General features: G+C 37.1%; 1 protein-coding gene across 1 annotated transcript; it reads left to right on the forward strand.

Annotated features, from left to right (window-relative positions):
- Positions 1-391: 391 nt before the first annotated feature.
- FGG (fibrinogen gamma chain) lies at positions 392-10,600 on the forward strand. Its single transcript, XM_063310010.1, has 9 exons — positions 392-564; positions 662-706; positions 1,002-1,185; positions 1,281-1,374; positions 2,443-2,573; positions 4,593-4,726; positions 4,818-5,002; positions 7,836-8,113; positions 8,946-10,600. Exons 1-9 carry the CDS (start codon positions 502-504, stop codon positions 9,140-9,142), a joined length of 1,311 nt encoding a protein of 436 aa, XP_063166080.1. The 5' UTR covers positions 392-501; the 3' UTR covers positions 9,143-10,600.
- Positions 10,601-13,224: the final 2,624 nt, after the last annotated feature.

The following is a 13,224-nucleotide window of genomic DNA, read 5'->3' on the forward strand; positions in this document are numbered from 1 at the left end:
AGAAACACTTCTAATGCTGCTATGGCTTGGAGATTTTCTTCACGTGATTCGTGTTTACCAAAATTTAGCCTTTTCCCCCTAAGGGCAGGGGAGAAATTGTGAGAGCAGTTGCTGTTGAAATTCTTGTTATCTTTTGCATTCAGGTCCTTCAGAAAAGCAAATCAGCTTTACTGCATATGATTACTGGAAGGGATTGCTTCATAGGGCAAGTTACCCTTCCACAGCTTTTTCTGGCAGAGGTGAATGGGAGTGAGAAACATCTAGTGCTAAAAATGCAATGAATGGGTGCCAGCAAATTCTGGAAACATTCCCCCTCTGGCCCGGAAGAGGCTGCCCTCTGGATGTGTCAACCCCACCTACTTTCACCCACTCATTGCCACATGATCTCTTAAGCTGTCCCAGCACAGTTTAGAGAACAAGATCAGTTCTCTGAAGTCCACAAACCCGCTTTGATTAAGCACTGCCTCTCCTGTGTTGGTGGTTCTGGAAGCGACAGACACAATGCAACCAAACTTTAACAAGTGGCTACCTCTTCTATCTTTCTTCTTTTCAACTTGTGCTGCAGTAAGTTTAGCTGGGCAGGGTATGGACCTGTCTAAAAAATGTAGTCACCAAAATATCATAATCACTGAAAATGCCATGTTTTTATTCTTTTATTCAGTATTTTGCCACACGTGACAACTGCTGTATCTTGGATGAACGATTCGTAAGTCAACATCTGTGTTATTTTTGTATTCCTTTATAATCAGGTTATTATTGTAAACTGTTACCTGTAAACATGACGTTCTTGCTAAAGTACATGCTTCTTTTTAGACTATTGGCAATCCAATATCGGATTATTAGTCATCTTGTTTTCATTTCTCCTACTGTTTAGAGTTCTGTCTATTGTAAACACTTTAATGTACCACATCATCTCTACGTGTAGAGCAAAAAAGCTCTACTGTCAGGCTGTTAAACATTTCTTTTTGGTTCATATGATTAAAAATTCTCTTTTCCTTTAGGGCAGCTTTTGTCCTACAACATGCGGCGTTGCAGATTTCATGACTAAATATCATTCAGAGGTTGATCGAGATCTCCAGATCCTTGAACAAATGTTGGTGGATATCTCTAACTCTTCAGGAGTAACTGACAATTTGATACGTGAGATCCGACAATTGCATGCCACACAGCCAGCAGCTCAGTCAAGTGAGAACCAAAGTCTACCATAAATGGTTTTACTATCCCAATTATTTAGTTTGGGATCCTTAATGTTTTATGCACCCTCTGCATTTCTTCTACAGATGTGATTCCAGGTTATACACAGAAGTCCAGACAAATCATTGATGAAATTGTCAGATATGAAAACATGGTTGTGGGGCATGAAAATACAATACAGTAGGTTTTTTTTGTTTATTACTTTAATTTTTCAAATGCAAAAATACTTTGTTTATTTAACTGCAGGATTTCCATCTATTTTATTCCAACAGAATTTCTGCAGATGTATAAAAGGCAAAGTCTGCTTTCTTTCATGTTGTCCATGTCAAATTAGTTGCTTCATTTAAAATCAGTCATCAAGAGAGGAAAGTTAAACTGTTCACCATGTAGTTTACACTATGCAGTCTATGGGAGAGGTAAATATGAATAGAGCCAGACTGCATCAGACAGTTCTTGTTCATTGAAAGAAGCACAGGTTTTGTAGTCTATTAAATAAATTGCATGTATTTTTACTAAAGCAGAATTATTTATTTTTAAAAGAACCTTTAAATTCTACAAAGGATAAGGAATAACAGAAATGCTCAGAGAATGATTGTTTGTTTGTTATCTCTCCATATATAAGGTTTACTTATCTAGCTCATTTTATCCGTATAGCAGTCCTTTGGGGTAGAGCAGGAACAGACTTGGTGTTCTCCAGATATTGCTGAATTTTAGCTCCCAGGTTTCCCCTCTGTTGGCTACAATGTCTGGGACTGCTTAGTTATAGTTAGCAATTTTTAATAGATTTTAGGTTCCCCATACCAGATTAAGAGATAATAATTTATCCATTTTTAGTGCCTTTCTGGTTTCCTTGGTTTGAACTATGTGTTTATATTTGCATTTTTTTGTTATAACTACTGGGCCTTTCTTCTGTAATGTGGGAAGAAAAATAGTACACAAATAAAAGAGTACTATAATAATAGAGTGCCCCATATAAACATACATACAGAAGTTGATCTGCCAATTGATAGCCCTATTCAGGCATTCTGTTTGTTAAACACTGAATACATGAAGAGGCAGGGATATTTTAGAGTCCCATCCCAATCTGTAAATTCAGTAGAAAGATGGTATTGTATAGGGCAATGCACAATCATATTCTCCCACATATTCCATTCCTCCCTGCCTCCTTTCGTGGAAGGGAAGGGAATCATACATGTCATTTCAGGTGTTGTTACAATAAATCTATATTGTACTTTTTTTTAACTCCAGGCAATTGACAGACATACTGATATTAAACAATAACAAGATTCAGCTATTAAAGCAGAAAATTGCTCAACTCGAGGCACAGTGCCAGCAGCCATGTAAAGACTCTGTCCAGATACAAGAATTAACTGGAAAAGGTAAGCGTAACAAGGTGTTATATTAATTTACTAACACTCAGTTTCTATCCTGTAATTTCTACTCTAAAGAACTGTTTACCAAATCCAAAATACATTATAATCTAATCTGCAATAGATTAAAAAGCATTTCTTATATTTAACATACTATAAACCAACAGTTCTATATGAAATAATTTGTTCATTTATAATTAGCTCTGTTTAGCTTAAACTTATTATTTGAGAACATATTATTAAATTAATAATAATTAGACATAGATGCAAAGACTAAACAAAACAATTTTGAAATGTGCTCTTTTTAAACTGACAAATATGTTGATTTCAGTGGATATTAACAGACTTAATCTGTAGATGTTACTGCTGTAATTTTATTTTGACCTCAGTTCTAAGCACACTTATTTATAGATAAATTCATTTGATATTAGTTACATTATTAGTTCTAATAGCCAAGTATCCTTAGAACTAGAAACTTGGATATTATGGTCTGATGCATTATGTTTATACTTAATGCCATTTAAAATTATTGCAAGCAATCCACAAATAAGCCACTAAAAAGAAAGTACATATGCTAAAAGCATTTTAACTGTGGCTTCAAATGTTGTGAAAAGCATGTTGGTATAGGATAATACACAAATATTCTATACAGATTGTGGTTTATTATGACTGCATGCATACAACATTATGTCCCATGGAAGATTGCCTCTAAGTTGTAGGAAGTTGTAAAGAAGAGAAATCATATTAATTGTACTTAGTTAATTTAATCTCATTTTAATTACATGTAAATTAAATAAAAGCACAGGTTATTGCCTTTGAATTACTCACTTCCTGGTCCTGGAAGTACCTATTTCTGGAAGTGTGGCCTTCCAGCATGCCACTCAAAGGCTGAGTATGGCCAAAAGAAGTTGTAACCCTTAAGGCTAAAGATAGGGAACTATATGTTAATGCTTTTTTAAGTACCTTTCTTTTTTTAAGTTTTATGTGGCTAGGCTAGGACACTTTTCTCCAACTCTAGTTTTGTAAGTTCGATTTGGAAGTCAATGAGATGCCACCTTCAGACTGAAACATAGATCAGAAACAGATCTACATTCATATCTGTTGGAACATAATAGGAAACTAACTTTATAACAGCAAACTTTCAAACAAAAAATGCATTTCATAACTCTGCTCATGCTCCTTTACTTATTCCTCATATCTGCTTTTGTGCAGGACCACCTTCTTGAATGGGTTTCCTGTAGACTTATCTAGGCCAACAGGAATAATGGAAACATTTGCAGACATTTGCTAAACATATTAGCCACTTGGCCTTATTGCTCTAGATATTTCACATAATGTGCTGTTCAGCAAAATAGAGTAGATGTTTCCATAACATACTACGGTGCAGAAATAAACCAAATTATAGCTTCTTTATTCATTCAATATGCTAAGACAAAGGAGTGGTTCCCATAACTTGCTGAAACACAAACTATCAAACCTTGTTTTAGGCTAATGTACTGTATTGGTTGAACCCTAGCCATTGTCTTAGGCTGTCACATTAGTTTCGTTTGAACTGATGTGAACCTTTGTGGCCACGCAGTCCAAATGCTTAGAAGCTTGATTATATGTTTCAATTTCCAGCAGAAAAATCATGTTCAGTACCAAATAAAATCCAATACCAATAACAACAATTTGGCTTTTGTTAGGGTATGAGCACCTGTAAGTTTTATATTATGTGGTCTTGAAATCATTTATTCCAAAGCAATTCAGTGAAGTCTAGTCTGTGTAGTTTGAGGATACCTCATAGAGTAACTTTCCATTGGACTAGGGATGCTTGAATTCTAGTCTCTTCTTCCTCACAGGATTGTTGTAAGATTAAAGGGAGATTTTTTAAAAATGTATTTTGTTGTGAGTTCTTTCAGCAAAAGGGAGAATGAGAATATAATGAACAACCAGTTAAGATAAAGAGTTTGTTTAGGATTAATTAAAAATGAATATAGTGGATTGCAGTTAAATACTGACTATTTCTTTCTTACGTATTAATAATAGATTGTCAAGACATTGCAAATAAAGGTGCACGGCAGAGTGGGCTGTACTTCATAAAGCCCTTGAAAGCCAAGGAGCAGTTCCTGGTCTACTGTGAAATTGACACTCTGGGCAATGGGTGGACAGTTTTGCAGAGGGTAAGCATATCACAGAAAAGTGAATTACAACAAAGGAGTGCTAGTCCCAGTAAATACAAACTCTCTCCTTCTTCTGCTATTTTATTATCAGAGGCTTGATGGCAGTGAAGATTTCAACAAAAACTGGATTCAGTATAAGGAAGGATTTGGACATCTGTCACCAAACGACAATACAGAATTCTGGTTGGGAAATGAAAAGATTCATTTAATAACCACTCAGACCACTGTTCCATATGCCTTGAGAATGGAGATGGATGACTGGAATAACCAAAAAAGGTATGTTGTTGTTTATTCATTTAGTCACTTCCGACTCTTTGTGACTTCATGGACCAGGCCACGCCAGAGCTTCCTGTCGGTTGTCAACACCCCCAGCTCCCCCAGGGACGAGTCCGTCACCTCTAGAATATCATCTATCCATCTTGCCCTTGGTCGGCCCCTCTTCCTTTTGCCCTCCACTCTCCCTAGCATCAGCATCTTCTCCAGGGTGTCCTGTCTTCTCATTATGTGGCCAAAGTATTTCAGTTTTGCCTTTAATATCATTCCCTCAAGTGAGCAGTCTGGCTTTATTTCCTGGAGGATGGACTGGTTTGATCTTCTTGCAGTCCAGGCACTCTCAGAATTTTCCTCCAACACCACAGTTCAAAAGCATCGATCTTCCTTCGCTCAGCCTTCCTTATGGTCCAGCTCTCGCAGCCATATGTTACTATGGGGAACACCATTGCTTTAACTATGCGGACCTTTGTTGTCAATGTGATGTCTCTGCTCTTAACTATTTTATCGAGATTTGTCATTGCTCTTCCCCCAAGGATTAAGCGTCTTCTGATTTCCTGACTGCAGTCAGCATCTGCAGTACTCTTCGCACCTAGAAATACAAAGTCTTTGACTGCTTCTACATTTTCTCCCTCTATTTGCCAGTTATCAATCAAGCTGGTTGCCATAATCTTGGTTTTTTTGAGGTTTAGCTGCAAGCCAGCTTTTGCACTTTCTTCTTTCACCTTCTCAGTTCTTCTTCGCTTTCAGCCATCAAAGTGGTATCATCTGCATATCTGAGATTGTTAATGTTTCTTCCAGCGATTTTAGCTCCAGCCTTGGGTTCCTCAAGCCCAGCATGTCGCATGATGTGTTCTGAGTACAAGTTGAATAGGTAGGGTGAGAGTATACAGCCCTGCCGTACTCCTTTCCCAATCTTAAACCAGTCCGTTGTTCCGTGGTCTGTTCTTACTGTTGCTACTTGGTCGTTATACAGATTCTTCAGGAGGCATACAAGATGACTTGGGATCCCCATACCACTAAGAACTTGCCACAGTTTTTTATGGTCCACACAGTCAAAGGCTTTAGAATAGTCAATAAAACAGAAAGAGATGTTTTTCTGAAACTCCCTGGCTTTTTCCATTATCCAGCGGATATTGGCAATTTGTTCCCTAGTTCCTCTGCCTTTTCTAAATCCAGCTTGTACATCTAGCAATTCTCGCTCCATGAATTGCTGAAGTCTACCTTGCAGGATCTTGAGCATTACCTTACTGGCATGTGAAATGAGTGCCACTGTTCGATAGTTTGAACATTCGTTAGTGTTTCCCTTTTTTGGTATGGGGATATAAGTTGATTTTTTCCAATCTGATGGCCATTCTTGTGTTTTCCAAATTTTCTGGCATATAGCATGCATTACCTTGACAGCATCATCTTGCAAGATTTTGAACAGTTCAGCTGGGATGCCGTGGTCTCCTGCTGCCCTGTTATTAGCAATGCTTCTTAAGGCCCATTCAACCTCACTCTTCAGGATGTCTGGCTCTAGCTCCCTGACCACACTGTCAAAGCTATCCCTGATATTGTTATCCTTCCTATACAGGTCTTCTGTATATTCTTGCCACCTTTTCTTGATCTCTTCTTCTTCTGTTAGGTCCTTGCCATCTTTGTTTTTGGTCATACCCATTTTTGCCTGGAATTTACCTCCGATGTTTCTAATTTTCTGGAAGAGGTCTCTTGTCCTTCCTATTCTATTGTCTTCTTCCGCTTCCATGCATTGCTTGTTTAAAAATAATTCCTTATCTCTTCTGGCTAAGCTCTGGAATTTTGCATTTAATTGGGCATATCTCCCCCTATCACTGTTGCCTTTTGCTTTCCTTCTTTCTTGGGCTACTTCTAGTATGTCAGCAGACAGCCATTTTGCCTTCTTGGTTTTCTCTTTCTTTGAGATGTATTTTGTTGCTGCCTCTCTTTCTTTGAGATGTATTTTGTTGCCAACTTCTGTCCATAGTTCTTCTGGGACCCTATCTACTAAGTCCAGTCCCTTTAATCTATTCTTCGCCTCCACTGCATATTCCTTAGGAATATTAGTGAGCTCATATCCAGCTGATCTGTGGGTCTTCCCTAATCTCTTTAGTCTGATCCTAAATTGTGCAAGAAGAAGTTCGTGATCTGAACTACAGTCAGCTCCAGGTCTTTTTTTTTCTGACTGTATAGATGTCCGCCATCTTTGGCTGCAAAGGATGTAGTCAATCTGATTTTGGTGTTGTCCATCTGGTGAAGTCCATGTATAAAGCCATCTCTTAGGTTGTTGGAAAAAAAGGTATAGATTTCTTTAACAATACAGTTCGAGGTTCATAGTTAACATAATGGTGATGGACAGAAATTGCTATTTTAGCTACATGCACTTTACATGTGCATACACATAAGTGGCACAGTAAGATCACTGCAGCTGGTGGTAATACTGCGACATACTAAACATACTAAACATACCTTACACACTTTAAACCCATTGAAATCACTGGAACCTAAATTGCTTTTAGCCAATTTATCCATTAGTTTTAGTGGGACAAAATATGAAGAATTATAATATCACCTAGGGTTAGTTTGCTTAAGCTCTTTCAAATAAACAGTTGTTTGTTTCAGCAGTATCTGCAGCAAGAAAGAGCATATTTTCTCTATTATTTGCTTGCCCACGCAGATCCTGTGCATTTGTATAACTCCTGAAATTAAGTACTTTAATAATCTTTCAGGGGACAAGTGCAAACCCATGCCCTTGAATACTTCCATTAGGTCATCCAACTGAATGTCCAAGGAATGAAAGGCCACAAGTTAATGGCTATTTTATTTCTTTTTCTTTTCACAGCTATGCAGATTATGCCCATTTCAAAATAGGAAATGAAGCTGATAAGTACCGTTTGATCTATGCCTACTTTGCTGGGGGTGAAGCTGGGGATGCCTTTGATGGTTTTGATTTTGGAGATGATCCAAGTGACAAATTTTTTACTTCTCACAATGGCATGCAATTTAGCACACATGACAATGATAATGATAAATATGAAGGCAACTGTGCTGAACAAGATGGATCTGGATGGTGGATGAACAAATGTCATGCTGCTCATCTGAATGGCAAATATTATCAAGGTAATAAATAGTTGGAACTTCCCCAGACCTCGTGATGAAACATTTTTTCATGTAATTGCCTTATCTCTTTCCTAGTAGTTTTTACTGAGGAGGTCCAGACAACACTAACTTGTACTCTTTCTATCATACCATTTTTTTTCTTTTTTAAAACTCACAAAATATCATTAAAGAGGAAGATGAGGTTAGTTGAACAATGTCTTTTGATAGCTTCCATCTCAAGTATTTTAAGGAGGCTTTGCTCCAAGTCCCCCTTCCCTTTTTGAAAAAAGAGCTAAATGTCTGCAACATAGATTTCTTGGTTATCAGATCCAAATTAAACATTCCTGTTAAGAGATCAACCTTACTAAATTCCACAGAACTTCTAAATAAGCATAAAAAGGTAAGCAGAAGATCCAGCAGATGTCTGCTGGATTGGACCCTTGGCCTATCTAGTTTAGCAATCTATTCTCACAATGGCCAGCCAATTGTACAAGGAAGCCCACTAGTCTCTGAGTATATGGCCTTCAGAGGTAGTCACACTGTCATCAAAGTTAATAGCCATTTGATCCCCATGACTTTCATGAACTGATTCAACCCTGTTTTGAAGCCAGCCAAGCTGGTAGCCAGCACATCTCATGGTAGCAAATTCCAACTTTGAATTAGAGTTTATGCAGAAATGTTAACACTGTGGCTATAGCAGTTTCATGCCAATCACATTATACTGGATTATAGAGTAAATGAGAATCATGTAATCCTTATCCAGCATGGTCTTAAAACTACTACATAGATATCTCAAAGCTATGCAGAAGTATTTCATGGCTCAATTACATTTTACATTATTTTTCACATTTAGGAGGTGTTTACACTGAGAAAGATGCTGGTCCAAGTGGCTACGACAATGGCATTACCTGGGTAACCTGGCGTTCTCGGTGGTATTCCATGAAGAAAACAATTATGAAAATCATTCCATTCAGCAGACTTACAGTTGTAACAGGACAGCAAACTGGAGGAATAAAAGATGTTGAACTCAGAAACCGTGGAGACATTTAGAAAGATAAAAACTGCCTATGTAAAAGCAACATTGAACATGAACAGTATTTGTTCTTGTATCCTATGGAAAATGTTGTCAGAGCTATTGAACTTTGTGCATATTGTTTACATCTCATTTATAAAATAAAATGCAGTTTTATCACAAAAGGAGCTTTAAAAAAAATCACCTTAATTTTTGTGATATGTATATATCACAATTAATTAATGGAACTGGTAGTATAACCTCTGGTTAACTTTAAAAGCAGATGCTATAAATTATAGTGATTGATTTAAAACTTAGTCATATTAAGAGTACATCAATTTAAATCAACAGCCTATATATGTATCATGACTAATTTAAATCTCACTGATATCATTGACTGGGTTCCCACAATATGCTAAGCCACAACATACTTAGTCATATACAGCAGCAATGGGCTGGATGTATATATCATGTTAGGCTATACATCATGGATAACAGACTAGAACAGCTAAGTGCACAGTGGCCAAAGCCAAATAAACTAGTTTATGACTAAGAGCAATGTTTGCACCCAGCCAACTGCACCTCTAAGAATAACTCAGTTTTAATCCAGTCAAATCATGAGGAAAATGACAATCAAATCTGCTGGTTATCTGGCTTCATTAATTGAAACTTCTAGTAACCACAAAGAGAATTAAATTAGGAATGTGGGTACAGTCTACTGAGGATTTCAGATTAAATGAACATAGCTCTTCTGTTTTAATGTTCATGGAATCCTATTTACAGACATTAAAAATACAGATTTTTCTCAGGAGAAAAAAATACAATTGTTTGTTTCTCTTTTATTGCAGGTTAGAGATGTTTAAAAGAATGCTTTTTAAAAAAACCATTATTTATCTAGACAAGCCACAACACTTTTATAAAATGGTAGTGAGACTAAACTCAGTTCAGGCAGTAATTTTCTCTATCACTGGAATAAAAGACATTCATCATCCATTTCTTGCATGCATTGCATAAATGTGTGTGTGTAAAGTCACACAGACTTTCATTAGGTTTTGGAAAAGTGAATAGCTCAGCGTAGTTGAGATGTCAAAAGTCTGAATCCTGATTTTTTCTGCATTGTGTCTCTCTGCAGTATATGCAATGAAGTTGCAATTTCCATGTGTGAGTAAATCTACACAGGCAAAACTGTTCTATATAGTGCTATCACTTCTAGTTACTTTGCAATGTGTCTTACATGAATCAATTAAATGTGTTGCTAACTGCTTCTCAGCTGCTATACAAAAACATGGCAACACTAGTTTTAAAATGTGTGCACATACTCATTTATGCAACACTATCTCACATTGTCCATCAAGAAAGAATGTCACCCAAAATATCTCACATAAATCTGACAATTGTGGCATGCCCTTTCATTAAATTTGCTTTATGAAAGATGGACAACTTAATGTAAAATGCAAACTGATATGTGAATAAAAACTCCAAATATGTTAATCTGATCAACTCCAAATATGTTAATCTGATCAACTCATTTACTGGCTTTCTTACCATACTAAAAATATCTACATGGCAAGAAATATCCCATCCCATACATTCACACTGAAAATAAGGTTAGTTTTTCCTTTTTAGTTTTTCAAAAATACTTCCTACGTCTTGTATTGGAACAGAAACTTTGCTATATGAACCATATTTTTAAAAATTACTCGAGGGGAATAGATCTACATGGGGATGGTTGCTATAGACCACTCCTCCCACACTTGGACTGTTTTAGATTCTTTTGCCACCTGGATTCTTTATTTTTACCTTTATTTATATTATTTATTATTGTATTTTTATACTGTGTATTTTATGGTGGTTGTTTTTAATTGATTGTTGTAAACCGTCCAGAGTCCCCCAATGGGAGGAGATGGGCGGGGACAAATTAGATAGATAGAGAGATAGAGAGATAGAGAGATAGATAGATAGATAGATAGATAGATAGATAGATAGATAGATAGATAGATAGATAGATAAAACAGTTGCACCAAACATTTTACAGCAGCTTCTAACCTGACATTATTTCTTGACTACTTTTCTCCCTGGTGAAATTTGTGCAAAACCATCTGGAACCCACTGTTTGAAGCAGCTCTCTCAGTGTGGCTGAGCTGAGAGCTTCCTCATGTCTATCATGCTCATGCATGTATAGAAGATACTTCTGCTAGGATTGTCATCAAAGACAAACCATAGTATCGGTTACATTCAATAACTATTTTACTATATTATTAGTGGGTATTAGCATCCCCTTTACTCGGTTTTTAATTGTTGCTTCATTTTTATTTTTATTCTTACTTCTATTTTGTATTTAAGGTCAGGTTATAAATCAAATAAAGAATGCATATATGCATATGAGCATATATAATTTATTGAATGTCAGACAGAGACATGCAACCCCCCACCCCCGCAGCTCATTGTTCCAGAAGCATTGGTATCGGTTTCAGACAACCAACCTGTTCCCATGTAAGGTAAAATTCAGTGACGATACTCAGCTGTGGTTCCCTTGCTTAGGGCTTTGAACAGTGATACAATTAACAGAAATAAAACAAATGAAGCTTTCCCTGAAAATGCATTTGCTTGCAGAAATATAGATTGGATTGACATGTTTGTACTAAGCCATCATGTGGTTTATTTGATTTGGTTGAATATGTCCTATGACCCCATGAACATGGTTTATTTTATTATCAATTTTGTGTACTCCTCTATTCCAAGACTGCAGTGATTTATAGCACATAAAACATGTAATATTAAAATACAATATTGATACCAATATACAATATAGAAAATCAAACCCTTAAAAAATAAAAATATACTGATTAAAAACTATCCTCATATTAGATATAAAATGTTATCAAAAGCCAACATAAAGCAACCCAAACTGCTAACTTTCCAGATGCCAGCAGAACAAGACTGTTTTAACTGTCTTCCTAAAACTTAGAAGGGTGGGAACCAATTGGATCTTCTGAGGCAAACTCATCCATAATTATGGGACAGCAACACAGCAGGTCTACTTTTGGTCTTCTGCTATTCTCACTCCTTGCAGAAAAGGAACTCAAAATATCTCCTCCAAGAAAGACTGCACCAATGGGCAGATGCTATTACAGGGAGACAGTCTCAAAAGGAAAATGGAGCCAAGCCATGTAGGATTTTATGGTTACCAGTAGCACTTTGAAATGAAACCTACGGGCAACCAATGTGACCTCAAAACAGGGATTATAGTGCTAATGCAGCTTCCATCAGCCAGCAAGTGGGCAGCTGAATTCTGTCCCAGCTGTAGTTTCCAGGTAGTCTTCAAAGACAGCCCCAGGTAGAGCAAATTGCAATAGTCTAACTTTGAAGTGGTAGTCACCTTGGAGTCACTTTCAAAAGGACTTCCTGATCTAAAAAGGGCTGCAACTGTTTTGTCTGCTTGCATTCCCAGGATCTTAACCGGTGATCACCAGTCTTTGTGCTTGCTTATTGATTTCACGGCAAGGGTTGCAAATTTCCAGGATCCAGGAATCTTTACAGTGAGCGACGGAGATAGCCTTAGAGAAGCGAAGCAGTGACAGTTACAAAAACATGCTTTAAGCTTGGGAGAGAAAGAAAACATTAGAAACTCAAACTGACTCCACCTTAATTCCCTGGGATATAAAAGAGGGAAGGGAAAATGCAGAAACCTTTCAAGGTTCTATTACTATAGCCAATCAATCGATCAATCAATCAAGAAGAATTCAAGCATTCTCGTGGAGCATGTTTCCTTGAAGGGCTGACAATCTTTGACAGAAGTGATGGCAGATTTATTGGGTTACTTCATGCAGTTGTCTCCTGACAGGTATTCACAACTCTCCTCTCTCTCCTCTGATTCTGTTTGGCTTGTTCTGGTCTTTCCATGTTATTCCCATGTTTTGTTACATCATAGGACCTTCATTGGGCCCCTATTTAAGTCAGAGCCCAGTTCAAACTACAGATGCTTTTTAGAACTCTCTAGTCTTACACTCACTCACACCAGTATACGTCTACCTGCATTTCTCACTACAGACTCACTTATTCTTTACATTTTTCTGGGTAGTATCTGTTTTATGTTCACTTTTCCAGGCTGTGGTCTCCC

This window comes from Candoia aspera, chromosome 8 (assembly GCF_035149785.1).
Source record: "Candoia aspera isolate rCanAsp1 chromosome 8, rCanAsp1.hap2, whole genome shotgun sequence".
Taxonomy (NCBI): Eukaryota; Metazoa; Chordata; class Lepidosauria; order Squamata; family Boidae; genus Candoia; species Candoia aspera.

Bases quoted from the DNA above. Each gene is read 5' to 3' on its own strand.
- FGG (XM_063310010.1), top strand. From the start codon at position 502: ATGCAACCAAACTTTAACAAGTGGCTACCTCTTCTATCTTTCTTCTTT. The intron at 707-1,001 runs GTAAGTCAACAT...CTTTTCCTTTAG, and splicing joins GTATCTTGGATGAACGATTC to GGCAGCTTTTGTCCTACAAC. The intron at 8,114-8,945 runs GTAATAAATAGT...TTTCACATTTAG, and splicing joins GAATGGCAAATATTATCAAG to GAGGTGTTTACACTGAGAAA.